This window comes from Gloeophyllum trabeum (genome assembly GCF_000344685.1).
Source record: "Gloeophyllum trabeum ATCC 11539 unplaced genomic scaffold GLOTRscaffold_00001, whole genome shotgun sequence".
NCBI classification, from domain to species: Eukaryota; Fungi; Basidiomycota; class Agaricomycetes; order Gloeophyllales; family Gloeophyllaceae; genus Gloeophyllum; species Gloeophyllum trabeum.
In genome coordinates, this window is record NW_006920410.1 from 3,336,724 (window position 1) to 3,362,978 (window position 26,255).

At 53.7% G+C, this 26,255-nt stretch overlaps 10 protein-coding genes and 1 non-coding gene across 11 annotated transcripts; 7 read left to right on the plus strand and 4 right to left on the minus strand.

Moving 5' to 3' along the window:
* The first annotated feature begins 78 nt into the window (after positions 1 to 78).
* On the plus strand, positions 79 to 1,586 carry GLOTRDRAFT_109307 (uncharacterized protein). The gene is made up of 2 exons (XM_007863159.1): positions 79 to 483; positions 634 to 1,586. Exons 1-2 carry the CDS (start codon positions 144 to 146, stop codon positions 1,419 to 1,421), a joined length of 1,128 nt encoding a protein of 375 aa, XP_007861350.1. The 5' UTR covers positions 79 to 143; the 3' UTR covers positions 1,422 to 1,586.
* A 229-nt stretch (positions 1,587 to 1,815) lies between these two features.
* Positions 1,816 to 2,801, plus strand: GLOTRDRAFT_53847 (isoflavone reductase family protein; the record flags this gene model as incomplete). The annotated part of the gene is made up of 1 exon (XM_007862232.1): positions 1,816 to 2,801. The coding sequence occupies one exon, from the start codon at positions 1,816 to 1,818 to the stop codon at positions 2,740 to 2,742; it is 927 nt and encodes a 308-aa protein (XP_007860423.1). The 3' UTR covers positions 2,743 to 2,801.
* A 98-nt stretch (positions 2,802 to 2,899) lies between these two features.
* On the plus strand, positions 2,900 to 4,314 carry GLOTRDRAFT_53850 (mitochondrial carrier protein). The gene is made up of 6 exons (XM_007862233.1): positions 2,900 to 3,098; positions 3,149 to 3,219; positions 3,276 to 3,520; positions 3,575 to 3,596; positions 3,653 to 3,808; positions 3,866 to 4,314. Exons 1-6 carry the CDS (start codon positions 3,029 to 3,031, stop codon positions 4,199 to 4,201), a joined length of 900 nt encoding a protein of 299 aa, XP_007860424.1. The 5' UTR covers positions 2,900 to 3,028; the 3' UTR covers positions 4,202 to 4,314.
* A 159-nt stretch (positions 4,315 to 4,473) lies between these two features.
* On the minus strand, positions 4,474 to 4,557 carry GLOTRDRAFT_t14. Its single transcript has one exon. It is a non-coding gene; the product is annotated as a tRNA-Lys (tRNA).
* Positions 4,558 to 5,275: 718 nt separating this feature from the next.
* GLOTRDRAFT_113553 (glycoside hydrolase family 72 protein) lies at positions 5,276 to 7,508 on the plus strand. Its single transcript, XM_007863160.1, has 6 exons — positions 5,276 to 5,549; positions 5,605 to 5,806; positions 5,859 to 6,074; positions 6,126 to 6,275; positions 6,324 to 6,931; positions 6,989 to 7,508. Exons 1-6 carry the CDS (start codon positions 5,390 to 5,392, stop codon positions 7,315 to 7,317), a joined length of 1,665 nt encoding a protein of 554 aa, XP_007861351.1. The 5' UTR covers positions 5,276 to 5,389; the 3' UTR covers positions 7,318 to 7,508.
* A 145-nt stretch (positions 7,509 to 7,653) lies between these two features.
* On the plus strand, positions 7,654 to 9,708 carry GLOTRDRAFT_135652 (uncharacterized protein; the record flags this gene model as incomplete). The annotated part of the gene is made up of 8 exons (XM_007863161.1): positions 7,654 to 7,916; positions 8,101 to 8,201; positions 8,262 to 8,280; positions 8,336 to 8,505; positions 8,560 to 8,586; positions 8,635 to 9,180; positions 9,231 to 9,347; positions 9,426 to 9,708. Exons 1-8 carry the CDS (start codon positions 7,659 to 7,661, stop codon positions 9,706 to 9,708), a joined length of 1,521 nt encoding a protein of 506 aa, XP_007861352.1. The 5' UTR covers positions 7,654 to 7,658.
* A 622-nt stretch (positions 9,709 to 10,330) lies between these two features.
* GLOTRDRAFT_135653 (RhoGAP-domain-containing protein) lies at positions 10,331 to 13,346 on the plus strand (the record flags this gene model as incomplete). The annotated part of the gene is made up of 15 exons (XM_007863162.1): positions 10,331 to 10,464; positions 10,523 to 10,543; positions 10,595 to 10,716; positions 10,767 to 10,837; positions 10,892 to 11,023; positions 11,072 to 11,282; positions 11,342 to 11,470; positions 11,525 to 11,604; positions 11,655 to 11,728; positions 11,783 to 12,086; positions 12,136 to 12,165; positions 12,222 to 12,308; positions 12,363 to 12,438; positions 12,489 to 12,718; positions 12,771 to 13,346. The coding sequence occupies 15 exons, from the start codon at positions 10,331 to 10,333 to the stop codon at positions 13,230 to 13,232; spliced, it is 2,163 nt and encodes a 720-aa protein (XP_007861353.1). The 3' UTR covers positions 13,233 to 13,346.
* Positions 13,347 to 15,426: 2,080 nt separating this feature from the next.
* Positions 15,427 to 15,647, minus strand: GLOTRDRAFT_13920 (uncharacterized protein; the record flags this gene model as incomplete). Its single annotated transcript, XM_007861924.1, has 2 exons — positions 15,427 to 15,521; positions 15,569 to 15,647. Coding segments are annotated over 2 exons (174 nt in total), but the record flags the coding sequence as incomplete, so codon positions are not given.
* Positions 15,648 to 18,160: 2,513 nt separating this feature from the next.
* Positions 18,161 to 18,811, minus strand: GLOTRDRAFT_90383 (proteasome maturation factor UMP1; the record flags this gene model as incomplete). Its single annotated transcript, XM_007863163.1, has 5 exons — positions 18,161 to 18,222; positions 18,283 to 18,376; positions 18,438 to 18,539; positions 18,601 to 18,759; positions 18,809 to 18,811. 5 exons carry the CDS (start codon positions 18,809 to 18,811, stop codon positions 18,161 to 18,163), a joined length of 420 nt encoding a protein of 139 aa, XP_007861354.1.
* Positions 18,812 to 19,299: 488 nt separating this feature from the next.
* GLOTRDRAFT_124835 (SPRY-domain-containing protein) lies at positions 19,300 to 22,142 on the plus strand (the record flags this gene model as incomplete). Its single annotated transcript, XM_007863164.1, has 7 exons — positions 19,300 to 20,098; positions 20,190 to 20,304; positions 20,367 to 20,381; positions 20,431 to 20,561; positions 20,629 to 20,703; positions 20,772 to 21,953; positions 22,006 to 22,142. The coding sequence occupies 7 exons, from the start codon at positions 19,300 to 19,302 to the stop codon at positions 22,140 to 22,142; spliced, it is 2,454 nt and encodes an 817-aa protein (XP_007861355.1).
* On the minus strand, positions 19,515 to 26,251 carry GLOTRDRAFT_119073 (ras GEF). Its single transcript, XM_007863165.1, has 16 exons — positions 25,338 to 26,251; positions 25,076 to 25,276; positions 24,809 to 25,012; positions 24,341 to 24,755; positions 24,213 to 24,283; positions 24,021 to 24,162; positions 23,277 to 23,969; positions 22,923 to 23,216; positions 22,654 to 22,870; positions 22,006 to 22,595; positions 20,770 to 21,953; positions 20,629 to 20,701; positions 20,431 to 20,561; positions 20,367 to 20,381; positions 20,190 to 20,304; positions 19,515 to 20,098 (listed from the first exon to the last, which is right to left on the minus strand). The coding sequence occupies exons 1-10, from the start codon at positions 25,984 to 25,986 to the stop codon at positions 22,461 to 22,463; spliced, it is 3,021 nt and encodes a 1,006-aa protein (XP_007861356.1). The 5' UTR covers positions 25,987 to 26,251; the 3' UTR covers positions 19,515 to 20,098; positions 20,190 to 20,304; positions 20,367 to 20,381; positions 20,431 to 20,561; positions 20,629 to 20,701; positions 20,770 to 21,953; positions 22,006 to 22,460.
* Between the last annotated feature and the right edge of the window lie 4 nt (positions 26,252 to 26,255).

Genomic DNA, 26,255 nt, shown 5'->3' on the forward strand with positions numbered 1-26,255 from the left:
CATATTTGGCGAGACGGAAGCATTAATATTCGTGCGAAGGAGTCCGATCGATGGCTGTGCGCCCTGTAAGGTGCTTGTGAAAAGTGAAGCGTCCCTCCACACACTGCAGCGCGTTCTGCGCGACTGCGTCTCTCCCAACCTCGATGTCGCGCTCAATGCTGGCGCGTTCTCCGATTAAAATATCTCATCAACTACGAGGCAACGCTCAGCGATATGCCATACGCGCTGCTAGTCAAGCTGCAACGGTGACCAAGTCAAAATCTTTGCCAGAAAAACCGGCTGCCTCGCTCGGGTCTCCGCCTCAGCAGACATGGCTCACGAGATACTTGAAGGAACATCCAGCAGCAATGAACGTTTTCATGAGGTTCAGCAGACTCCTAGGATACGGTAGCCCCAAGCAACTCGCGGCGAGACGCGCCCTCGCGCTTTACCGGGGTGTATGCGTCAATAAAGCAGACGAAGAGCAGAAATTCTGGCAACTAGGTGGGTCTGATTTCCGACGCATATAGCATCCTCAAGGTGCTATCACCTGGAGGGCTCTCCGTGACCCTAGCCTGGAGCTATGTCTTCTCTCAATCTGAAGTTCCCCCTGCTGACGCACCGCCACCCGCCACCTCCTCTGCGCCCCACCAGAGTGCGACCTCCCGCCGACCTTCCAGTCCTGGTTCACAATCACGAACTTGCACGTCTGGCTGCTCATCGTGCGCCTGCGCGCGCTGCCGCCCCCGCACGGGATGAACCACATCCAGGCGCTGCTCGACCACTTCTTCATGGACGTCGAGGACCGCATCCGCGCGATTCTGCAGCCGCGCACGTTCGAGGCCGCGCAACGCACGCCGCCCAGCTCCGCGTTCTACCCGAACCGCCGGCGCGACGAGGGGCCCGAGGCGGGCGTCACTGAGGACGGAGAGAAGAAGCCGCTGCGCAAGAACGCGCCCGAGAGCCTCGTGTCCCGCCAGATGAAGATCTTCCGCGACCAGTACCAGGGGATGGCGATGGCGCTCGACCTGGGCGTGGTGAAGGGCGACGCGGAGCTCGCCGGCGCGGTATGGCGAAACTTCCTCGGCGCGCGGGGCGCGCGCGGGATCGTCTACGCGGAGGACGGCGACGCGCTCGCTGGGCAGCCCGCATTCCGGCGCTCGGTGAACCCCACGGACAAGAGCCTGCAGAGCGTGTCGAACGACAAGCTCGAGGCGGCGGAGACGGAGGACGACCAGTCGGGCGTGCACGACTACTTCCCGCACGAGGCGGACAAGTACCTCGCGTACCCGGAGCTGATGAAGACGCTCGCGACGTATATACGCAAGGAGCTCGTGCGCCTGGGGAGGGTGAGCGACGAGGAGATCATGGGGTCAATGCAGCCCGGGAAGGAGTTTGACGGCGTGGAGAAGTTGAAGTTTGGGCCCATCAAGGGACACTGAGGGGCGCTGTCTGGGTCACTGCACGAAGAAAGTACTGTAGAACATACAGCTAGTTGTAATGTAACTCCCTACTCTTCCGCATATTCGTAGATAACTTAGAGTGGTATACAGCGTAACTCCGACATACCGCGTTATACGGCCATTCACGCTCCTCTTATTCCCGAGCGGACAGGATTTAATGATGCCATCCCACTGAAACTGGTGCGTCTGTGAGGAGATGCCAGGTTGTGTACTCCGAAACTTGCGGGAAACCATGGAATTACGCATCAGTAACAGAACAGGCCAAGACTGCCTTACTCATCACACAGGATCTCCAACTAGTGTATAAAGGGGAACATCACAGGTCGGTTCGACCACAAACTCAGCCTCACATCGCCATTCGCACGAACAAACAATGTCGCAGCTATCATCCGTTCTCTTACTCGGTGCTGGAGAGCTGGGGACAGCCATCCTCAGCGGTCTGGCCAAAAAGTATACCCTGGGGAGTATCCAACTCGCACTATGCCTCCGACCTCAGACGATTTCCGACACAAAGAAGACACAGCGCCTTCGCGATCTCGCCAGCCCGCACACGCTCGAGCTCGTCAGCGGGGACCTCGGCAGCGACAGCGCGGCCGAGCTCGCCACAAAGTTCGCGCGGTTCGACGTCGTGATCGGGTGCACTGGCTACGCCGCCGGGCGCGGGACGCAAGTGAAGATCTGCGAGGCGGTCCTCAAGGCGGGCGTGAAGCGCTACTTTCCGTGGCAGTTCGGCGGGGACTACGATGCGATCGGCCGGGGGAGCGCTCAGGACCTATTCGATGAGCAGCTGGACGTACGAGATATGCTGAGGGCACAGGACAAGACGCGTTGGGTGATAATCAGCACGGGGATGTTCACGAGCTTCCTGTTCGACGACAGCTTTGGGCTGGTGGAAAGGAAGGAAGACGGGGAGATCGTGGTGCGCGGGCTGGGGAGCTGGGAGAACCGGATCACGGTGACCGCGGTGGAGGATATCGGCAGGATCACAGCGGAGGTGGCCATTGACGAGTCCATCGAAGGGGTCGTGTATGGCGCGGGCGAGACGATCACATGCGAGAGACTGGCGCAGCTGGTCGAGGCAGCGATGGGCAAGGACGCGAGGGTGACGAGGGAGCTGTGGACGCTCGACCAGCTGAGAGAAGCGTTGAGGCAGGACCCGCTGAACCCGCTGAAGAAGTACCGAGTCATCTTTGCGGAGGGGAAAGGCGTCAGCTGGGACATCGAGCGCACGATTAATTACCAGAGGGGCATCGATACGACGGATGTAGCGCGATGGCTGAAGCTGCACGCAATTAATTAGCCCTGTACCTTGGATTTTTCGAATTTATAATGCTGGTCGAATGGTATAATTGCCGCCTGAGAAACACGGACGATCCTGGAAGAGTAATGAGACGGGGCAGACTCGGAAAGAAACGCGTCGAGACGAGTGCTATACGCCGAGACCTGATTGGTTCCCGAAATTTTGGGCCGCACTGCTAAATTGGCCGATTGAGCAGTGTCGAGCTTTGCTGTACGCTCGGCTTTCTTCAGGACTCTATCCTCTGGCACTCCTCCTCGCTCGTTCCCCGTCTCCCTGCCGGTCAGCCATGTCTCCCCCAGTCAGCAAAAAGGGCAGCGAGTCCGGCACCGCTCGAGTCCTCGGTGCTGGAACCTCTGGTGAACTGCGCTATTGCCTTGTTATTAAATGGGAGTTAATAGAGCCCCAGGTGTCGCCGAGCTGTTGATCTTCCACCCGGTGGACACGATCGCGAAGCGTCTCATGAGTAACAAGCAAAAGGTGCGTCAGCCCAGCTCTCCCGGCTTCCCCCACTCACCACCTGTCCCCCCTCCTAGGTCTCGCTATCCACGCTCTCTCCCATCATCTTCCGCGACCAGGCCAACGCATCCCTCGGCAAGCGCTTCTTCTCACTCTTCCCCGGGCTCGGCTATGCAGCAGGCTACAAAATCGCCCAGCGGATATACAAGTTCGGTGGGCAGCCATGGTTCAACGACCTCATCACGCGACACTACAAGACCGAGTTTACGAATACGTTCGGAGAGCGCAAGGGCAAGATGATGATGCAGGCGACGGCTGGGAGGTGAGCAGCTGTGGATAATCGATGGTGTCGGCCTGGCTGATGGATTACGGCTAGTTTGACGGGTATCGGTGAAGTGGTGAGCTTGACGGGAGTTACCTAGGATTGTGGCAGAATAACTGATTCGGTGCGTAGGTACTGCTACCACTGGATGCCCTCAAAATCAAAAGACAGGTCAATCCGGAAGCCTTCCGGGGACGAGGCGTCATCCGGATCTTCCTGGAGGAAGGTACGACTCTATACCGCGGGTGGGGCTGGACAATGGCACGAAACGCCCCTGGTAGTTTCTCAGTAAGCACCGTCATCTACCTTTCCTCATCACCTCTTCACTGACCCCGTCCCATATAGCTTTTCGGCGCGTCAGCCGTAACGAAAGAGTACGTCCTCGGCGTCAAGGATTACTCCAAGGCCACTTGGACACAAAACTTCATCGCCTCCATCGCGGGCGCAGTCGCGTCCATCACCGTCGCAGCCCCGCTCGACGTCGTCAAGACGCGCATCCAGAACGCCAACTTTGAGAACAAGGTCTCCGGCGTAGTCGTGATCAAGGAGCTGCTGAAGAATGAGGGCCCGCTCGCGCTGTTCAAGGGCTTGACGCCGAAGATTCTGGTTGTCGGCCCGAAGCTTGTCTTCAGCTACACGATTGCGCAGTCGTTGATTCCTTGGTTTGGGAAATATGTGTAGAGGCTTTGAGGGTATTGGATAGACGTCTCGGTTCTTGCATATATCACATCTAATAGACATCTAATCACCACTTACACTGACTGCCTGTCAGAGTGAAGAGAAGAGAAGCACCGGCAACATCTTCCTATTGAATCATGTATGTGCTTGTGATCAAGGGTGATATTAGTGACGGCATTACGGTTGCTATCGACTACAAGACAGCGTATACAGTGCACAAAAACATTACAACGTCAAGAAGGACAAGTCCGACAAGAACAAGAACAAAAGATACTAGCCCACCGCGAGGGTCGAACTCGCAGCCTTCAGATCGCCTAGTCGTAAGAGTCTGACGCTCTATCCGATTGAGCTAGGCGGGCTTGTCATGGATAATTATCCGTGGCTTTACCAACGTCTTTGCAAACAATTGTGGCTTGCAAGAATGAACGGAAGGCCACATCAACACCTGTCCGATGGTTAGTCACTGCAAGCTTGCAAGTGATGGACCAGAATGTCACTGGCCATGACAGACGAAGACATGGCGGTACGAATCGTTACGGTTTCCTGGTAGCTGCGACGGTCTGCGATGCGGGCGGGGAAAAACTCAGACTGGGGAATATCAGGGCCCCCGTGACATGGGCGCTACTCACTGCGCGGCATGCTGAGAATCTGAGCGCTATGTGAGCATCGCCATCGGTATGACTTGACCGTAGAAATCGATGTTCGCCAAGGTTAGACGTGGAGAACTGAGAATACATAGGCTGATATTTGAGTTCCTGGACCGAGGGACATGAGGCAACCCCGCGATGCTGGAAGAACCGTCCCCTGTTCCACCTCGCGGCACGGTATGAAGTCAGGATGACAGCAGGCAGTAGAGTCGCATATTTAGGGCAGCTGTCGTCAAGCGTGTAATCATAGGCAGAGCAAATATGGGACAAGAGCTAACTGACTGACGGGGAGGAACTGACTGGAAGGCGGTAGCTGTCGGCGAAACAAGGTACCAGGTGCCGCATCGTATTCGCTGGACGGAACCAAGCGGCGCCTGCCAGACTCATGTCACTCCCACGCTTCGCGGGCGGTCGACTTGCACGGAGCGGCCTTCGTCCCCGTCTGGATCCCTCCTATTTTCTTCCCTCACCTCCATCACCTCTGAGTCGCTCAGTGCCGTCGTTCCTTCCTTTAGAGCTTCTCATTGTCTAATACTGCTCTGTGATGTGGGCGACCGCTCGACGAGTGACCGCTGGTTTGGCTGCTGCAGCCGCTCTCTTCACCGGCGTGCAGGCCATTGCCAAAGTCTCGAGGGGTGGGCGCTACCTCTACACGGACGATGGCAACAGGTTCTATATCAAGGGTGTTGCGTACCAGCCCCAAGGTATGTTCTGGTGTGATAGCGAATGGGTTTTCAAGGGGTACTCAATCCTCTGTAGGTGATGTTGTCGCTAGCTCGGACAACGCCTTTGGAGAGCCATCAACGTTCACCGATCCCTTGGCGAACGACACTGCCTGCAGCCGCGACTTGCCTTATCTGCAACAGCTCGGCGTGAACACCGTTCGAGTGTACAGCGTCAACTCGTCTCTGAATCATGATAGCTGCATGCATGCGCTGAGCGGTGCCAACATTTACGTGATGTGAGTTTGCAGTCGCTGCTTCGTCAATAGCATGCTGATCCGTTCGGTGTAGTATCGACCTGTCCCTTCCCCTTAACGGCTCATTCGATCGTAATGCTCCTGCTTGGACAACCAGTCTGCTTGATCAATATATCACGACCATTGATGCTTTCTCCGGTTACGATAACGTCTTGGCCTATAATGTTGGAAACGAAGTGGTCATTGCGGCCAACGGGACGGGAACGGCAGCCTTCATCAAGGCAGCTGCTCGAGACGTCAAGGCTTACCTGTATGTTTTGGGTGCAGAGCCTACTCCGCCTAGCTGCTGACGCTCCTGTAGCGCGTCCAAATCGTATAACGCCTTAGTTGGTTACGCCGCCATTGACGGTACCCCCACTTGGCGTGATCCTCTAGCCAACTATCTGTCTTGTGACCCTTCCAGCAGTAACTCTGGTTCCACTGCTTTGGACCTTTATGGCTTGAACAACTAGTTAGTGGGTTGTCGCATCGAAGTTGCACATACTGACGTTCTCTCCAGCGAATGGTGTGGAGACTCGACGTACCAGGCATCCTACGCGGGTACCAATGGTGATTATGCTGGCTACAACATCCCGGCCTACTTCAGCGAGTTCGGTTGTGTCACCAGCGGAGAGTCTCGCACGTTCCAGGAGGTTTCGGCTATCTACAGCAGCCCCATGACCGATGTCTGGTCCGGAGGACTTGCGTTCTCCTACTTCCCTGCTTCGAGTTCAGCCGGTCAGTTCGGTCTCGTCACCATCGACGGCAACTCGGTTACCCCGAGCACGGATTTCAACAATCTGAAGACGCAGTACGGCTCCGTGTCTCCGCCGAACTCGCCAAGCTCCAGCAGTGCCGGGTCGACCCAGTACCCCTCGTGCCCCGGCCAGAACGACACTTTCTTGGCCTCCACGACTCTCCCGCCGACCCCCAGCGATGCAGAGTGTGGCTGCATGGCCGGCGCGCTCAGCTGCCGGTTCACGCCGCCGTCGTCCAATGATACTGCTACCGTTGGAGCTCTGCTCAACTACGGCTGCTCTCTCTTGGGCCAAGCAGGCCTCAGCTGCAACGACATCGCCGCGAACGGGTCCACTGGTACTTACGGCCGTGCTTCGTTCTGTGATCCTGGTTAGTGATTTCACTACCGACTTGTATTACCCTCGGACTGAGCTTCGTCTTCTCTAGAAACCAAGCTCTCCTATGTGATGAGCCAGTACTACGAGTCTCAGAACAAGAACCAGCAGGCTTGCAGCTTTGGCGGCAACGGCACCGTGCACTCCACTTCGGCCTCGGCCTCCGCTGTCGCCAGCTCGTGTATCGCCAACCCCTCCGCAACGTTCACGCCCAGCGCCCCAGCCTCTGCAACTGGAGGCTCGAGCACTGGGGGTAGTGGATCCTCGGGATCCAACCACAGTGGTGCCCTCTCAGGGTTCAGCTTGGACTCGCGCGCTATCTTTGGAGTGGGTTTGATGATTGTTGTCAGCGCCTTTGGAGGCATTGCTACCTTGGCTTGAGCAAAATGTATCTCGTGATTGTTGATCTCCTATAGGAGCTATGGACCTACGTTTAATATTCGTATTACTCGCATACCAGCGTATTGGACTTCCGAAGGATTTGACTAGTCTCAGACGATGGACGATGTGGCTTGTATATCTCTACACTATTGTGCTCTATCTAGGTTCTCGTGTACAGCACGTTATTATTCAGGTAGCCCCGTTGCTTGTCTCCACAGTCAGATGTTGCATTGAGGGTGGCTGTGCACGGGAATACGATCGGAGTTTGAAAGGCGTGTTTTGCCCTGTCTGAGGTGCCGTGTCGTCTTCAACCTCCGACTTCGTCGTAAAAATTGGCAACAATGGCCGCATCCCCTGCTGCAGCTGGCGCAGAGCCTATGGACCAAGATAAGTGGGCTCCTTCAGATCAGGACGCTATGGGTCCTGCGGGTGACGGTGCTGGTAACGGTGCTCCTCCGCCTTCGGATGACCGGATGGCCCAGGATACCGAGAATCCTGACTACAGTCGCAGCGCTAACGGCGGTGAAGCGGCTGCTCCTGATCCCCCTGGAAGTGCGAATGGGAAGTCTGGCTCTGAGCGCCGCGAAAAACAAGTAAAGGTGCTTAGCTTTCTTTTGTGTCTTCCTTGGCTCGGGCTGTGTCGGTGCGCTGGTTCCTGTCGCTTGTCATTGGGTTTGCTGTTTTCTTGGACTCCTCGGTCCCAGAGTCTGGTCTTTCACCTGTGCTTTTGCCCGAGCCGTTGGTCTTCCTGTCTGGACTGCTTGTTCACTTCCTGCTCTGCAGCCGAATAAGGTCTACATTGGCGGCTTGCCTGAACATACGCGCCGGGAAGACCTTCAAAGTTGCTTTGGAAAGATTGGCAATATAGTCAACATCGAACTGAAGTAAGTTCCATCTCCTTGGGTGTATTACAGTGTAGTGACTAATTATTTTCCTGCCATCAGAATTGGCTATGGTTTTGTCGTATGTTTTGAGCTTGCTTGCTGATGAGAGTGGCGCTGATACATGGGTATCGCAGGAATTCGACAGTAAAGAAGCTGCGGAGGAGAGCGTTGCTAAGTACAACGAGGGTTATTTCATGGGAAATAAAATCCGTGTCGAGCTCTCCCATGGTGGAGGTAGGACCCAAAAATACTCTAGTGACCCTGGCGCTTGCTTCAAATGCGGCCAATTGGGTCATTGGGCAAGGCAAGCTCCGTCTCATAGGTTCAAGGTCTGTTTCTGACTACTATCACGTTATAGGGAATGTCCCAACCATCCCCTCTCAGGGTGCGTGCTCTCCGAGATCGCTATGAAATTAACCTTACATTTTCACAGTGGTGGTGGACGCCGTGACTCATCCCTCATAGACCGCATTCAGCCACCCCGTGATTATCTTCCACCTCCCCCAAGGGACTACCCGCCCTACAGGGATGATTATGGGAGGTACCCGCCTCCTCCTCGGGATCCTCGCTACTACGATTATCCCCCTCTGCCTCCTCCGGGACGTGAGTATAGAAGACCGCCTACGCCGCCCAGAGACTACCGTGATTACCCTGGTGCACCCCCTCCGCGCTCCTCTCGTGACCCTGAGGATTTCAGAGGCAGGCCGCCTCCTCCTCCTCCTTCGTCTCGCTACGAGTCTAGACCTGGCTATTATCCTCCGGATGATCTGCCCCCGCCAGGGTATCCCCCTCGTGGATATCCCCCGCCTCCGCCCCCTCGAGACTACTATGATAGATATGAGCGGAGGCCACCCCCTCCTGGGGAGAGGTATGGATCTTACCCTCCTCCTAGCGCTAGCGCCAGGCCAAGGACCCCGCCTGGTGCTCCCCTTCCCCCTCCCCGCGCTCGCGACGACTACGAGAGGCCTCCGCCAGCACGGTTTGTACACAGGCTTATGTCACTGTACGCTGAGCTAAATTCTGTTTTAGTGACTATCCTCCACCGCCTTCGGAAGGTCGCGCCCGCCCAGTAAGTCCGCCGCCTTCGCGTTATGCGGACTATCCTCCTCGGGCAGGTAGCACTGAAGCACCACCTGCGCGGTACCGGTCAGTGCCGCTCATTGTGCCTCCTACCTGCTTTTGACTCACCATCCCGTTATAACTCAAAGCAGTCGTCGTTCTCAGAGTCCTCCTCCTCGTGGTTCTTCCAGTGCTGCAGGCTATGACTCTGGTTACCCACCTAGTTCTCGTGCTCGGGACTTGGGTTATGCTGGCGGTGGCGGACCTCCATCTCCCCCAAGGAGCAGTAGCGCTCGCGACTATCCTCGCAGTTCTCGAGATGTTCCTGAACCGTCTGGCGGTTACAGCAGGAGGCCCTAAATTGCTATCTCTAAAAATCGACTGTGCTTTGCATGGCGGCTCTGGCTCCGCGGCTCTTCGCCCTATGTCTTCCACTATATGGCCTTGACTTCCTGTCTGATTTCATGTCGGATATCTTAGTAGCTTCTACTTCTGTTCTGTAAGACCCAATATCCGCTTTATGTGCAGTCTTGTGCTTGGTTCTATCTTCGTCTTGCTTTCGGCCGGCCTTGCCTCGCAGCCTATCCAAACTCACTCCAGCCGCGGCTACTATCTGTTCGGCGTCAGTCCCTTGCATTCAAACAACTCGGTGCTGTCCGTCCGTTGGCATTGCACATCCATTTCAAACAGTGGATCTCTCAACGAGGCGAAGGCTACTGTTGTGGTGCCCTTGCTCCTACAATCTCCATAGCCTACGATGTCTATAGTGGGCGCATGTTCTCGGAACGGTGTAATCACTGTGATGGCCTGCGCGGGAAGGAAAATGATCCACTTATCTCCTGTTTATATCAGAATGTATAGAGCTACGATTGCTATGGTTATTGTCAGACAATGAATGCTTTTCTGCTAGCAATTATCGACGTTACTACTTAGTCTGGTGCCTGGTCGACACAGCACGTTGCCCGAAGTTGTGGCAAAATTAGATCGGGCGCTTCTGAGATCTACGGTAATTGCTCTTGAAAACACGTGGCTTTCCCAACTTACCGTCATACAATCACCATCGACCGGACATGTCCACTTCATCCGATCCCGCTGGGACAAGTCGTCCCTCGACATCAGAGGGCCAACAGCCAGGACCTATACCATTATTTGATCACCACCTCAGGGTGCTAACCGACTCTTACCTCCAGTTCTTTCAAGAAAGGTATGTTGCTGCGGTTCAAATCAGTCTGCGAGGCTTGACGTCGATTGTGGCGCCACAGGAAACGGATTGAAGAGGTATAGTGAGTGCATAAACTGTCAATCAGCTTGCAGACCCTCAGACATTCTGCTAGCTGTGATTCACTATTGAAGTTGCACAAGAAGGCGAAGACCATCGATACATACCTAGATGGACGGGGGGAGTCGAGTACAGCACGGAGTGCTTGGTCAGAAGTTAGGGACAATGTGGAGAGGGGTGAGGCTTTCCTCGATTCTTCACTACGCAATATCTTACACCCGCTATAGAGGCCCAGACACGACAGGCTTTCCTCACTACTTTGACCGTAGATGTGCTGAATCCGCTTTCGGCCCTGAAGGTCTGCCTAGCATTCCTCCATCACAATTGAAACTTGCATAACACTGTGATGCAGGAGACCCAGGATCGGACTAGGAAGCGTATCAAGGAGGATATCAAGGATTCAACTAATGCCCACACTGACTATGCGGAGAATACCGTTCCCAAGCTAAAGCGAACCTATCTGAGGAAGTGTCAGGAAGTCGAAGTGCGTCAATACTTGTTCACAAACGAATTTTCCTTACGTCCTACCTAGGACCTGAAACTAGCTGCAGCTGCCCCTTCCCAGCCCCTCACGTCTCAGTCAGACAGTTCAACCATCAAGTCTCCCACAAGTCCCAAACCTACTGTTACCTCTCCGCATCCATTAAGACCTCTGGACCGGAGGCCGTCTGGGGGTGCTCCCGGAGGGCCTCGGAATCGCTCTCCCTCGGGTTCTACTGCCTTGCAAGATCTCGCCCATCAAGGTCCGTGTATAGCTAGGCAATCCTCCGCCCGTATCTTTCGCTGAATTGATCATCCTCAGGGAAGAAACAGTTGAACCAGCTCATGACCTTCCTGGAGAAAAGAGATACGGTTAAGGACGGGCTTGGGGGCCGCTCCTCGGATGCTTCACTGAGGATAGTCCGCGCTAAACGAGAAGCTGACGAGGCAGGTCCGGACCATTCTATTCGATGTACGATTCCAGTTTCTTAATCCATGACTACAGACAAAGAGTATCGCAAAGCCGTGCATTGGCTCGAAACCCTCCGAATACGACGAATGAAGATACTGGAAGCTGGATATAAGGTGGTTTTGCTATTCTAGTCCTTTCTCGTTCCCCATCTGACCTGACGCAGAGCTTGGAAATGTTCCTCCACGAGTCGGCGGATACCTTGAAGAAGGTCTTATGCCGATACACTGACAATATGATGTACGCACTCCTTTGTATTCCAGCGGGAGCGCTCGTCTCATTTTTTTTTCTTAGTGCAACTACTATGACACAAACACAGTTATCCTCTCATGCACGCTCCCTGGTAGACAAGATCTCGCCTGAAATGGACGTGTCGGTAGTGTCGTCGAAGATATCGCGGTCTCTGGCGTCGGCAACCCCACCGCCAGTCCGATACTATAATTACGAAGTCGGCGAGTGCAACGACCTCATATTCGGTGTCAGTCTTGTAGATTATGCGACTGCGAGAGGTTTGGGTGAAGGGGAGATACCTAAGATAGTGAAGATGTGCATAGAAGAAGTGGATAAGCGCGGACTGGAGGTCGAGGGGATATACCGAGTGCGGCGATTCCATAACGTTGCTGATGTTGGCGCTGACCTCGCTTCAGGTGTCAGGACGTCATGCTGTTGTACAAGCGGTAAGATTGACATCTACCGCAAACGGGCTACTTCTGACGAATTTTCGAAATTGCAGCTTCAGCACAAACTGGAGCGGAATGAACAAACATTCAAGTTTAATCCTAATGTTGATGATGTATACGTTGTATCGTCTCTACTCAAGGTATACTTCTCTATCATTCATGTGTGTATTCGCGCCTGACTGTCTCGCCTACAGCTGTATCTGCGAGAACTCCCGGAGCCTGTCTTCCGTTTCCCATTGACCGAACGAATCCAGCATTCGGAAGACCTTCGTAAGCCTCTCGTACATATCACACTCGAGTGATACTGAAAACGTCCTTAGACGAGCACAAGTCGAATAACTTTGCACTGCTACGGTCCAAGATGAGACGTCTCCCCGCCGTACATCAGGCAACGCTGAGGGCGATTGTGGAGCACCTATCGCGGGTTGCATCCTTCAGCGAGAAGAACAAGATGGATGCCAAGAATCTGGCTATAGTGTTCGGTGGTGTCATATTCGGGGAAGATGACATGCCAAAAGGAGGGGATTTGTTGAACATGCAAAATTTCAGGGTTTGTTCCATTTCTTCAAATAGCATCGAAACTAGTGACTCACAATTCTCAGGATTCACTCATGGAGGATCTGATTCTCAATGCCCCAGTATTGTTCGATGATCGCCCTAGCAATGGAGAAACTCCCCTGCCCGCCGCACCTGCGGGAGAAGCTCCGGTCCAGTTCCCCCTAGGCTCATCGCATACCAAAGTCGCTAGTGTGCCGAATGTCCCCGTCCCACCAACGTCCTCCCTTCGACCCCCCGACGACTTCATCCCGGCTCTCCCTGCGCGACCCGCTAATAGCATCCACCCGTCTTCACGGGCCAACCATATATCGAACCACAGGCAGGATGGGGACTCGAAACAAGCCGGACGACCTAAGTACCAGGCAGCGGAGGCGCCCGAGGCTTGGAGAGCACCCGAGGAGATTCTCGACGACGAATTTGAATCTCGAGGTCGAAAGCGCTCCATCGCGCGGAAGCGCACCTCGGCCCCTCCTTCCATGCGAAGGCCTTCCAAGCCAGAGCAATGAACTCACGATACCGCTCATTGGACTCGGGATTTTTGTTGTGTTTGTTTTTTTTGTTGCGTTTGGCATCATATTGCTAGGGTATTTGAGTTGGTTGTCTTGATTGACTAATAATCTCTATAGGTAAGATATTTACGTAGATGTAGCGTGTTGTACTATTAGGCTGTAATCCGACGATGTAGGCAGGACTAGGAATCGTACCAACAAATGGTATAATTAGTAGATCATGATCAGTAGGGGAGGAAAGTGCTGCAACGATGACAGATGTGCGCAGACGTGCAGATGATGCTATGTGCTTGTACAGGTAAAGTAGGCAGCGACAGCTTCCTCATTATCCATTTCGTCAAACAAGTCATCGGAATCATAGGCACGCTCGTCTTTCGCCATACTTCGGTACCACTCCAGAACCCTCGAGTGCGCAACAACCCTAGAGACAAATTATGAGGACCTGCTCCCAACGAGACGAATATTACGACGTACTTCGCCGGATGGAAGTTAAGTACTTGAAGGGTATCCATCTTCGTCGCGCGCGACAGGGCGACGTATGCTATGGGCAAATTCCTCAGTCAGTCACACCAAGTACACCTAAGCGCTACTGACCCTGTCCCTTTTCGAATGTCCGGGCGAGGTCTACCCGCACGCGCTCCAGTGTCTGGCCCTGTGATTTGTGGATACTCAAGGCCCAAGCACATATGAGAGGAACCTGCAAGAATCACTCGCATCAAGGACAATTAGGCCACCGTTTCTTCCACTGACCTGCTCCCTTTTGGCCTGTACTTCTCCTGAAGCATTGTTCACGGTGAATTCAGCAGGAACCATGAGCATTCTCCTCCGGTTTGTGAACTGAACTACCGGCCACAGCCTGTCAATGCCCATCGCACGGATTCTATCCGGAATGCGAGGCTTCAGCTCTTCTTTCTTGGTTTTGTCGTTATTCTCTAGGACTTCGGCATCTGAGATCTCTAGACTCTTCGCCAAAGCTTCGTGAGACGTAGCGAAGTCGACCACTTTGCCCAGGGAGCCGTTGACAAGTTCGCCCTGTACAAGGTTCTGACGTACGGTAGATCATATTAGGAAACATGTAGTTGAGCGATGCGACTTGCCTTGATGAGCATCACTTGAGCGCCGACCTGTCCTACAAATGAGTTGGTGTATAGTTAAGTTGATTCTTGACCTACCTTCAGCATGACATCCTTCTGAGCGACTAGCCTCTGCAGGAGTTTGTCCATCTGTACTTCATCTATCAGTTTGCGGTCATCGTCATAGCCCGGTGTGTCCATTGCGCGATACGTATGAGTCATGCCGGGAAGCGCAGCCAAGCGGCTCCTATTGGCGTTGTCCACCTCGCGACGTGTAGGGTACCTATAAAATAACACTATCCCTCAGAATCCAACTTAGCTATTCAGAAGAGAATGTATCGCACAGCTCGGTAGGCTCGATTCCATCCGTATATGTCACATTGCGTCTCAAGCTGCGGAACTCATTGGTGATCTGATCGTTCAACCGTCCGAAACGCAGTGCATTGAGCATATCGACGAAGTCTTATGCGTGAACGCGAGGTGAGCAAATTGACGGACACGAGGCACGTTTAGATTGCTACGCACGCTGGTCCTGCTGTCGGAAGACCTTCGTCAGGATTACGGGTGGACCGACGCATTCCTTCCATGTTTGCGCCTCGAATGCAAATAGGGATGGAAGCGGGACGTTATGTTTGCCCCGGCCAGGCACGGGTGGTAGCTGACAGAAGTCGCCGGAGATCACTAACTAGCATGATGCGTCAACATATCTTCGTCATCAAGCGAGAGACGGTCTACCTGGATGCCCCCGAATGGTTTGTCCTTGTGCTCCCGTCTTACTTTACGAGCAATATATTCCTTTCGTATTTATGTTCAGTGACTCGACCGTCAGTTTGGAACGACGGCAAGGGGGCAAGGATGGCGTACTAGTTTATCAAACAGCGTGGCGTCGATCATTGATACTATCGTCATAAGGGTGTCAAACCACATATTGAATCAAAACAGTAGCATAACCTACTCTCATCTATGATGAGTGTTTGGACTTCCCACCACTTGTCTCTGACAGGTTCTAAGTTTTTGTTGCCTAATATTTTGCCAGCGAGCTTCTCTGCAGGCTCTTCGCCTAACCCGATGCCAGCCCAGGAATGCACGGTCGTGCCACCGATGTTCACAGAAGCAATCCCCGTTGACGCCGTGATAGCAAGTTGATGCCTTATTAGCCCACGTCTCCGACAACTTCGTATTATCTCTCTTAGGAGCACGGACTTCCCAGTTCCTGGGGGAAACTGAGCCCGGTGGATTATATGACTTGTGACGGCTTACCAGCAGATCCTGTAAAGAAGACGCTTTTGCCCTCTTCCACCATGCGGAGCACTGTTTCTTGCTCAGGAGATAGTTTAATGTCAGGTGGCCTTTGCTGTGGACCAACGGGATTCGAAGCAATCGCATGATGCTTCTCTTCCACTTTTGGTGGCAGCAGCGCTGGTCGCTGGTCCTCCGCTTTGACTCGCCCATTGTCATGAGGAGCGAAAGCTTGGGCTGTGCCTGGACATTCACCGACTAGGGTCAGGTCGTCCGGTGCCATATACAACCTAGGATACGGTGATGCTGGCGGGATAATTCCTCCGCGAATGGAGCTGGTGACTGAACATACCTCTTGCAGGCTCATTGAGCCACGCCTCCGCCTGCGTTCTCGAGCTGAAGCTCTTGTGAATTGCCCCAGGCACATGATCAGTCTATCACAACACTTATTGGTGACCCGATCGTTCTCCTGATATGACATACTCACGTTTCGTTTGCACTATTCAATACGTTCGTTAGTCTCTTCCTCGTCACGATCAAGAGCCCAAAAGCTCACCTCTTCCCATGAACCATAGATCTTTGGCCCTTCTCGTCCCACTTTCACCGCATAATATTTCACTTTCGGCATGGTAAGGAGGCTGGAACACGGGATATAGTTAGGATTCCTCCACGAGCGCGCGTCGAACCCACGACGCGGTTCCGACGCGCCTTGTTGACGCGACCAAATATATCGGCCAAAATAGGCAGTTCTGAGAAGCAGTGGTGGCTGTGTAACTGCGGAACTGGGGCCGGCAATCTTAGATCCTCAGCCACACTGGGCGGGGGTGTTGTACAACATGTTATTCAAGTCTCTCAACAAGAAGGGGGAATCTTCAAATGCCTATCATACATAAAGGATTCAGATTGCTTTCAGCCTCTAAAACTGACTTTTCCCTGCACAGAGGAGCTACGGCCGTGTGAATGCCACTGCGAGGGAACGTCGCGGATTCGGGCATCACCACACATACACCGTCATCTATGCCTTCTTGACGCATTTGCCTGTGAGGGAAAAAATAAGCGTTACAGGACCAGCTGCGACACGTTGTGCACCAGAGCATACAGGGAAAAAGTCCTTCCTTTGAGTTGACCTGGCCTTTCCATAAGTCACCGTCACCGGTCTCTGTGACAAATACTTCATCGCCCAACTCAAGGTTGATGTGGCCATCAGTCTGTTGAGTTAAACGAAAGCGAGATGTTAGACATCTTGAGCGTGTACAAGAGACAACGTACATTAGTCCTGTATGATTGAACGACATTATACATATCCGGACCCTTCGAATTCTTTCTCGAACTCGGAGGTGAAATGGGCTTAGATGGTGGTGCCATGTCGAGAGGAGATGGGTAAGATTGCGGAGGGCGATGGTGTGTTGATGAAGTACGAGCGAATATATACGCGCCCACATGTCCTGCCTATCACTCTCATAGGCGGAGCGAGGGGGTTATCATCGGTACTTGCGCGGTTGCTTATGGAGTGCGACATCAGCAAGCGAGACAATGGGTTATATTCAGCCTTTGTGAGGCAATCTTGTTCCCATGACGGAGACGGGGATCTCTCTCGCGACGCGATTCGTAAGGAGTCGAGAGTCACCAGGCGAGAGGAGGCCCGATTAGGCCTACGCCAGAAGCATCCCTTTACCCGTCGGTCGTTCCTGCGATATGAGACCGACTTGCTCACAATGCGAGCTTTTTAGGCGCCCGGCATTGCATGTCCGGTAACCCAACAAGACGGCGCAGAAGCAGCGCCTACCCACAGTAGGCGCGCTGCATATAACTCAGCGATTGTCCGCGAATCCGATGGCGACTTTCCTATGCATGCCGCCAAAATTGGTTCGACGAGCGCTAAGGCGCGAACTTGATAACATCACATGAGTTGCTTGGTTGAAAAAGTTTTGAGACGACTTCCGCGAGATGCGTCCTGGCTGTCACTGCAGGCCCCAGTAACATTCGATACGGACGAACCTGCCTGACAATTGAGATCATCTGCTGAGACGAGAGCTTATGTCGACTTGAGCTAGTACGATAGCAATCACGTGCACCTGGGCAGGTAAGTAAAGGACTGTTTCTGAACCAAGGTACTCACGGGTATTGGTCCTTGCAATGAAAGCGTTGAAACAAGCGCTCGGTCCATAGGCGCTCCGAGTGCATGGGTAAAGCCAGAGATAGGACAGCAGTTGGACGATGCACGACCAAACCGGATGAACGACGATCAGGAGAGTGGAAGTACGTGTATGTCTTCACGTAATACAAGGGTTTTCTGTATGGTGCCTTATCGGTCTCGCAAAGTCGGAACCTTTCCAGACGTGCGGGACGGCAGGCCAGCATCCAAGTTTATAGGGTTGATACGGAAGTCAATCCAGGACGAAGCGATCCTTCCGGCCGGTCGTTCGGTGGAGCCATGAAAGTGCCCAGACCTAGTCGCCCCCATGATGCATGAGTAACGATGCTGTCGTCACCTACAGAACGCCACTTCCAATGTCCATGTTTGTCTCATCGGTCCGCATACCATGGATGGTCTCTATTATGTCCGAGCGGGCCAGGTAAAGATACAACGTAGAGACAAAGCATATACAACCATTAGATGCGATATTTCTTCTCCATCTCGGCATGGATACTCTGCGGCGTCCGCATCTCCACTCCTGCATGAACAGACGTCAGTCCAGCTCGAAACTGTCGGCGTTGCAACTCGCTAGACGCACCACCAAAGAAGTCCCCTACGTCCAGGGTCTCGTCGCGTCCCATGAGAATGTCGAGATGCAAGTTTGACTGGGGCATCGTAGGCATCTGAGCCATCTGTCCGTCGTGAATGCCATCAGTCGGATCCACTCAGCCAGACTAGGGAGGCGCAACGTACGGATGAGACTATCTTCCTCTCCATCAGCAGTCTGACCGGTGCATGCAGCCCATCGATATTCCGCTGCATGGTCAGTTTGAGGTTGTCTTGCGTCTGCTCCCACTACCCGCCGAAAAGAGTTGAGCTCAGAAGGCAAATGGATACATTGACGATTATCACGTACGTTCTCCAGACGGTGACGGATGGGACTGACGGTCTTCACCTCCGTCGCAATACTCCTGGGGCCATATTGCAGAGTGTCGTGGAGCCCGAGACTGTTCGAGGTGTCCTTCACGGAGGCTGCTTTCGGGTTGGAGGACGGCGTGAGGCGCAGAGAAGGTTCCTAAGCCGGCAGTGTAAGTATCAGTTAGAAACGTTCAAAGTCAACATACCATGGCGAATGTGTACTGTGTAGACTGAAAGGTAGCAAGCCCGCTGCGTGGTGGATGTATACGCGTCTGTGCTTGAGTACGCGTACATTAGCACCGCATCCGTCACGCGCGTCGGAGAACGCCGACACTTGAGACCAAGGAGGATGAGTGCAGTCTCGTGCTTCGCACCGGCACCTTCTGGGCAAGGCGTTCTTTCTCTCAGCTGTTCGTGTGCCCCGCACCTTTGTCGACGTAGCGCCGACTGACGTGGACGAGCCTCCTTGGGCGCAATTGCGGACGGCCTCGGAGAGTGTCGATCGACGATCAAGAGCGCAGCAACGCGGGGAGCGTGCTCTAACCAGGACAGCTCACGCGGGAAGTAGACTGGGTTAACGTGGTGTTAGAGTTTGCTTGATATACTATACCCTTGCATAGGTGAGCAAATGAGATGCGTCTGCAATCTCTGAAATGAAGCTGATGCAGGATCCCTGGCTAGCTACTACCAACTTGCCATGTCGAGTCACGGCCGCTCCAACCGGTCTGCCAGCATACCCATACCACGAAGCATCGAGGCTGCGCTACCCCTGACGTTTGGCATCAGCCCGGGCTCTCTCCCTCGATCTCGTCCGGGTAGTTCTGTGGGAGGCATCGGCGTACGGGGTCATGTCACTCTTGCTGGTACCAGCCCTTCATCTTCAAGACATACCCCCGCCCGGTCATTTACAACGCCACATCCATTAGGCACCTCTCAGAGCCCTGTCGAGCCCCGAAGGATTCGTGCTAACGGCGGCGTCGGTCCATCTCGCAGCGTCGGAGATAACGACGGGTCTCCGCACGTCCCCCCTTTACTAAGCAGGAGACGCAGTGTTGCCAGCAACAGTACTGGAGTACCGAGTATTGGAGCGGCGGGGCCATTGTTCTACCGCGCGCCTTCGTCAAGCCATCATGCCCCCCGTCCCCCATCTCCTCAGCCCCTCCCCGCGGCATTTGCGCCCCCTGCGTACCTTGCTCATTCGGCGCTCCGACATCTCCTGCAAACTGAAGCGGCACCGACGCTTCCACCTAGCCGGTATGCAAACCCCGATGCTTCATCCACCGCACCGAGCGTCGTGTGGCCCCATATCAAGCACAGAGAAGTCACGCCTGGGACGGACAGCGAGGATGAGAGCCCTCCGCCCAGAGACCTCAGCCTCCCTCCCTCAGTGCTCATCTCCAGCAGCCCCATCTTGAGGCTTCCCACTAGATGGAGCGATCAAGATCGTTATCCGTCCTTGAGCGTCTCTAGTGATGGGAGTCATTTGAGTTTCACCGGTGAGTGCTTTTCGCGTCATCTGATGCCGAGTGCGGCTATATCGCTTGAGCGTGGCAGGACTGTGTTCTTATATACTACATGTATGACCAGGGCCCGCACTCGGTAACGACAAGGACGCCGCGGCTGCCAGGACGAATCACCCGATCCCGCCTGCTTGCGGGATCTACTACTACGAGGTGCAGATACTCAGCAAAGGTACTAGAGGGTGCGTTTTGGCCATCATGCAATGGTACATGGTCAAGTCTGACACTCGGATCTGTGTCGCAGAGGTATCACTATCGGGTAAGTGATGGTTCGCCCTTTAAACTACTTGACCTTAACCGTTCCGAAGTCTGGCTGCCGGCCAAGTTCGGTTATCCCGTATTCCGGGGTATGAAGCTCATTCGTGGGGATACCGCGGGGAAGATGGCCTAGTCTTTGCTTCCGACAAGAATGGGACTCCATATGGTCCGAGGTTCGAGGGTTTGTGCTGTTTCTCTGTCACCTGTACTTGCCAAACTTGGTTCTCATTACCTTTCTCTGTCTTTAGATCATGATGTCATTGGATGTGGTATTGATTTCACCTCGCATCGTGCATTCTTCACCAGGAATGGACGATTTTTAGGTTCGTGAGAGGTCGTTGATGTTTGACCGAGGGTTGATGCTGATAGTTCTACTCTCGTTATCGCACAGGAAATGTCTTCGAGGACGTCGGGAAGGAGTGCGACGTCTATCCTTGTGTCTCTTTACGCCAGCAGGGAGAAGCGATCAGCGTAAATTTCGGACATCGTAACTTTGCCTTTGACATCAACGATTACGTCCAGCAGCAGAGGAATCTGGTTTGGGCCAACATTCAAAGTACTCCTATCAAACGCGACCTTCTTGGCAGATTCGACCATTCCGATCACTCTCAACCTGCCGCCACTGCACGCACAGAAGACGGCGAGTCCGAGTCTTGGGAGTCGTCGGACCTAGAAGAAGTCGAGAGGGTGCGCGCCCCGTTGGGCAGGCTGGTCCTGGAGTACCTAGAGCATCACGGCTATGCTAAGACTGCACAAGCCTTCCGGACCCAGTTCGATCATCTCAATCGTGCCGCCCTGCTAGAAGGCGGTAGGGACAAGGGGGTGACCCCGGTTCCAGTGCCAGTGCCTTCGAGTAGCCGGACTCTGGACGAAGACCTGGTCATGGACGACCTGACTCAACCCGATTCATACAAGACTGCGTCTTCCTTTTCTAATGGGGACTCCGTGGATGGTCTAGATGCACGGCTCCATATAGTGAATGCTGTGACGGCTGGAGACATCGACACCGCTATTGACAAGACCGCGAAGCAGTTTCCAAAGGTCCTAGAGGAGAACGAGGGCTTAATGCTGGTAAAGCTGAAATGCCGGAAGTTCGTAGAGCTGGTATTGCAAGCCAGCGATGCCATGAAGCGAATGAAGGAGGAGCAGAGACTCAAAGACGACAGCAGAGAGAGGGACGACGACCCGATGGGGGTAAGCGCGATGGATATTGACGACTCTGACGCCCTACCCATGCCTGCTCCTGGCACGAATGGATTTCCCCCGCGTGGCGTACGGGACGGCAGTGCCACCAACGGTAGCACCGACTATCCAACGTCATCGTCAAGTACTCCTGCTCTGAGCTACGCAACATCTGAATACCACGCCGCTCTGTCGGCCGCCCTGAGTTACGGACAGAAGCTGCGTTCGGACTACAAATCTGATAGTCGGGCTGAAGTACAAGCCCTCTTCAAGCGTACGTTTGGAATCGTTGCGTACGAAGACCCTGCAAGTGCTGGAGCCGAGATTGCTGAGATTGTAGGGCCGGAGGCCAAAGCTGCCCTTGCAAACGAACTGAACATTGCGATCCTGAGTGAGTGCGGTCTTCATTTATCTTTGTACTACTGGGTAACGCCGCGTCCCAGAATCACAAGGCAGGCCGTCACACCCTGCGCTGGAGCAACTGTACCGTCAGGCTGCTGCATGCGTCGAACAGCTTGGTTTATTCGGTGTAGGCGCAGCAGCATTCGCTGACATGTCCAAGGAGTTCCTGGACGAGTAGTCGTGATTCTTTATCTGGGCACTTACGGACTTCCGCATGTATAAACATCTATGTCAAAGCTGGTGTATTTTGTAGGGTGGCAACAACACCGAGTGTAGGAATACTGTGGCATAATTGATGCTTCCGATCTATTTCCAGCAACGTATCCAACAAGATCTATTCCGAAGCCTGCAGCTAATACAAAACACGGTAGACGACAATAGACAAGATAAATAAGTTAGCGTAGGATACTCCAGTTAGCGACGGCGAGACACGGTTAGTTGTCGAAATAAGCAGATCCTCAAATCCAAGAAGAACAGCCCATGAGCATCAGGCATATTAGGAGAGGCCAAAGAATTTCTTGATGAGTGCTGGATCATTAGATATATCCCGAGACACAGGCCGGGTCGGTGCCTGGAGGTCATCCGAAAGACCCATGTCCAACGGGGCCTCACCGATACGGATCCTCTGAAGCTGACAATCCGAGCTTCAGTTCGCAGAGCACAGTGGACAGGGGATGAAGAGCACCTACATTCTCATCCATGAGACACTCCTGCATCAGCAAGTCTCTAATATGAGCTCTCTCCGGAAAGTTGTATTCATCAACGCATTGTACTTGGCGTTGTCTGATACCACGAATGAACCGGCCCATGAGGTTGAACTTGCCCCAGTGGATCTGCGTGGGATCATTCCCATTCACATCGGCGTTGCCTTCGTGCGTCCTGATGAGGTCCGAGAGGTGCACAGCGCTGATAAGGAGAATGGTTAGGAGACTACGAAGGAGGAGGATAGAGCACTAACAGGGAGGGTATACATGCACCTCTGGTGTTTTTGAGAGCCATCCTATACGCTTGATGTCCTCGGCTTTGTTGAAATAACCGATCATATGATTGTAGAATCTTATAATGTGAAGTAGACTTCTTCAGCAGGTCCATGGTCTGGTCGTCCAGTGCGCACTTGTTGATCCCAGCAACAATGGAACGAAGCGCTGAATAATTTTGTAGGCGACGCAAGCATGTTGCAATCTCAAGGAACCTTTCAATCTGTCGCGACCGTGCGCGTGCTTTGTCGTGACACAAGATGAGTGAGACGACCCTATCATTCGGGGGTAAGCAATTAACGATGGAAGATGAAGGACACCTTTGGTATACGAACCATTGCGCTAGATGTTCAGAAACCTTATTGAATCGAGCAATAGGATCAGTTTCCGGATCCTTTCTGCCAGAAACGAAGACATGCTGCAGCCAATGGCGGGGCTGAAAATTTTTCAGTGAAGGCTGTTCGGAGAGGTACCTCGCGGAACCCACCTCAATCTGCAGGAATAATTTGACTTCCAATCTCGTTATTTCCTGCGCGATGTCCTTGGAGTCCAGCAAACTGAGATCCTGACAGATCTTATGAAGCTCCCTGATGATGACCTTGGGAGATGGATTGAACCCATCATGGGCAAAGCTCTCGACAAGGGGAGTGTTGGGCATCACGAGCGCCTTGGCAGTCAGAGGCAAGCTAGGCCTGCGATCTCGCGTATAAGCAGCCGACTTGGGCGGTGCGGGTGGGCTATCCGGTGGCTCTTGCACAGCAGGCGATATTTCCAGGACCTCCTCGTCCGACGTGCTGTACGAGTCATCACTGTGGTCCGGCAGCTCATCCGTCTTCAGTGCCCATTGCACATCACGGTCCACCAGGTTGGGAAGGACTTCGAGGAACGGAAGGAAGTCGGCAGCATAGTGCAGAAGGTGCGATTTGGACATGACGGACTTCACTACGGCGGAGAGTGCTCCAGCACTGCCTGGAACGGCAAAATCATAGGGGTAGTCTTGTATCCAGGCGCCAAGCAAATGGCAGATTCTGTCGGAAGTCAATCCATTTAATCCGATCTCACCTTGCTGAGAGACTTACCGTAACTGAGCAAAGCATGCCAAGAGCGGATCTGAGAGCAGCTGATCCAGCTGACGCATGCGCTTTTGCATAGCGAGCAACACGCTCCTAGGATTAGCGAAACGGCGGTAGGTAAGCAGGAAGTGTGAAATAAAAGCGGGGTCTAAAGGTCGGTCAGCAAGGCTGCGAAAGAGAGATGTACGCGCGGCTCACCGTCTCCAGAGACAGCCAAAAATAATAACTTATCAAGAATTTGTTCTAAGGTTGCCCATGGACTTGGAGCACTATAATATCACTTAGGACTTATGCCATTAGGACTGCATGTTCATGCAAACTCTCACCGTTCTTGCTGCTCCGCACGCAACGAGTGAGACACAGTTCCATTATGACTGTTATGGCTATGCACGCTGTCTCTCCCGTGCCCGGACGAACCATTATCCAGCGACTCTGAGCTGACTGTCTGCGGTTCTCTGTGATTGGATGGAGACGTAGACACATCCATGCGCTGCCGCGACGTCTGTGGCGAGATGCGACCGGAGAACCCAAGCTCGTCCCCTGACCATGACCGGGGAAGGTTGCTCGAAGGGGACGAGGCAGACAACGGCGAATGGGATAGCGTCGTCGACTGTCGATGAGCCATATCTGAGGACGTGCTTTTCTCTGACTTCATCGCCACAGTAACGGGCGCTGAAGGGTAGTGAGGCTCGTCGAGCAGGATCGTGTTCTCAGCGCCTGAGGGTGTGTCCAACTGGCGTTCTGTAGGTTGTGGATCAATGATTGATGCAGCAATATTACGAAGAGTTACGAACGCTGGCTCTGCACTATCCTGTTTACGATCCACTCGAAACACCTATGCATCCGCTCTTTCCCGCTCTCATGGTTACTGGTGACCTCGACGAAACCAGCGCGGTAGTCTTGCGCGGTCGCCAGACTCTCATGAGGGTCTACCTCGGCTTCCAAGTCAGACTTACATGCGACAAGGACAGTGGGGTGTTTCAGATCCCTAAAGCCACCTAGCATGAAGCATGACCGCGACCTCAATCTCCGTACTCATCCGAGAAGCAATGAAGACGCACTAAGGAGTGTCTCCACATGTTGGTACGACTGTTGATCAGCACTGTCATAGCAGATCACGACTCCCGAGATATGAGAAGCGTGTGCAGGCCAGACTTCGCCAGTAACTTCCATCTGAAGGGCTTCCACGTCTATCTCCTTGATACCAATGGTTGAAGTGGTACCCAAAGCAATATGTGGCATGCGTGCAGCATAGAAAGTATCTGCGGCATAAGTACATGTTAAATAAGGGAGAATCAGGACAATGGGGATCTTTTCACTAACAATCCAAGTTGCCGATGGAACGGACGAGCATCGAAACTGGAGCCGGGTCCGATAGGCCATGCAACTTCAGACCTTCACGAATGAGGGTCGTCTTTCCGGAGCCCCTAGTACCGATGACAGCCACTGATATCTTCGGCGGCAAGTCGTAGACGGCGTTCATCGCATGGTAAACATCCGTATCACAGCTCAAACCCGGCATGGGACTGACAATAGCAGCAGGAGACAACCGCGACAGCGAGCCTGGTCTGACTTTGCGCTTCGCTGGTGTGCGCTGAGTAGCGTCCCAGTTCTCGCGGGAGTCTTTCCTTATTGGCTCCTTCGAGCTCGAAGCATGATTATTTTGAGTGGGAGGGACTGGTAGCGCGAGCTCGGGTATAGCGTCGTACCCTAGGTTCCGCGGAGAGATCGGAGAGTTCCTCGAAGTATCATGCTTATAGTTAGCAAAGGAGTCCACGGAGATCGCCTTGCGCACAGCAGTTGGCGAAAGGGGCGAGGCAGGCGGTGGTCGCTCCGGCGCGTGCGCTTCATCTGGGCTTGATTCAGACGAGAGGGCAGTTTGGAAGGTCTCCTGAGATGCTAGAGATGCAGAGGATGCTTGAAATGTCGAAAGCCTGTCCCTGTCCAGAGGGTAACCATTGCTGCTAGGCATGTTCGCGGCAGGAGTTTGGTATGGACGCTTGACAGATGCAGCGCCTCGGATGCGGACGTGATCGCCGAATACCAGAGCAATGGAAATGAAGAGATCGCAGAATTAGGTTGAAGCAGGTTGCAGCATTGGCGGTGGTGTCCTACAGAACGTGGGCGTCGTCGCGGCGGTAGGCCTACGTTGGGGGCCGTGCGAGAGGATGATGGCGGGAACGTAGCGCGTACTTTATTGCACTCTTCTATGTAAACACCATTTAGGGATATGTCGCGAAA

Excerpts from the sequence above, each read along its gene's own strand:
- GLOTRDRAFT_109307 (XM_007863159.1), top strand. The coding sequence starts at position 144 with ATGTCGCGCTCAATGCTGGCGCGTTCTCCGATTAAAATATCTCATCAA. Across the intron at positions 484-633 it reads GCAGAAATTCTGGCAACTAG|AGTGCGACCTCCCGCCGACC; the intron begins GTGGGTCTGATT and ends GCGCCCCACCAG.
- GLOTRDRAFT_53850 (XM_007862233.1), top strand. The coding sequence starts at position 3,029 with ATGTCTCCCCCAGTCAGCAAAAAGGGCAGCGAGTCCGGCACCGCTCGA. Across the intron at positions 3,099-3,148 it reads CCTCGGTGCTGGAACCTCTG|GTGTCGCCGAGCTGTTGATC; the intron begins GTGAACTGCGCT and ends ATAGAGCCCCAG. Across the intron at positions 3,809-3,865 it reads ACGCCCCTGGTAGTTTCTCA|CTTTTCGGCGCGTCAGCCGT; the intron begins GTAAGCACCGTC and ends CGTCCCATATAG.
- GLOTRDRAFT_113553 (XM_007863160.1), top strand. The coding sequence starts at position 5,390 with ATGTGGGCGACCGCTCGACGAGTGACCGCTGGTTTGGCTGCTGCAGCC. Across the intron at positions 5,550-5,604 it reads TGTTGCGTACCAGCCCCAAG|GTGATGTTGTCGCTAGCTCG; the intron begins GTATGTTCTGGT and ends AATCCTCTGTAG. Across the intron at positions 5,807-5,858 it reads GGTGCCAACATTTACGTGAT|TATCGACCTGTCCCTTCCCC; the intron begins GTGAGTTTGCAG and ends CGTTCGGTGTAG.
- GLOTRDRAFT_119073 (XM_007863165.1), bottom strand. The coding sequence starts at position 25,986 with ATGCCTAGCAGCAATGGTTACCCTCTGGACAGGGACAGGCTTTCGACA. Across the intron at positions 25,277-25,337 it reads TTCCATCGGCAACTTGGATT|ATACTTTCTATGCTGCACGC; the intron begins GTTAGTGAAAAG and ends CTTATGCCGCAG. Across the intron at positions 24,284-24,340 it reads CGTGCGGAGCAGCAAGAACG|TGCTCCAAGTCCATGGGCAA; the intron begins GTGAGAGTTTGC and ends GTGATATTATAG.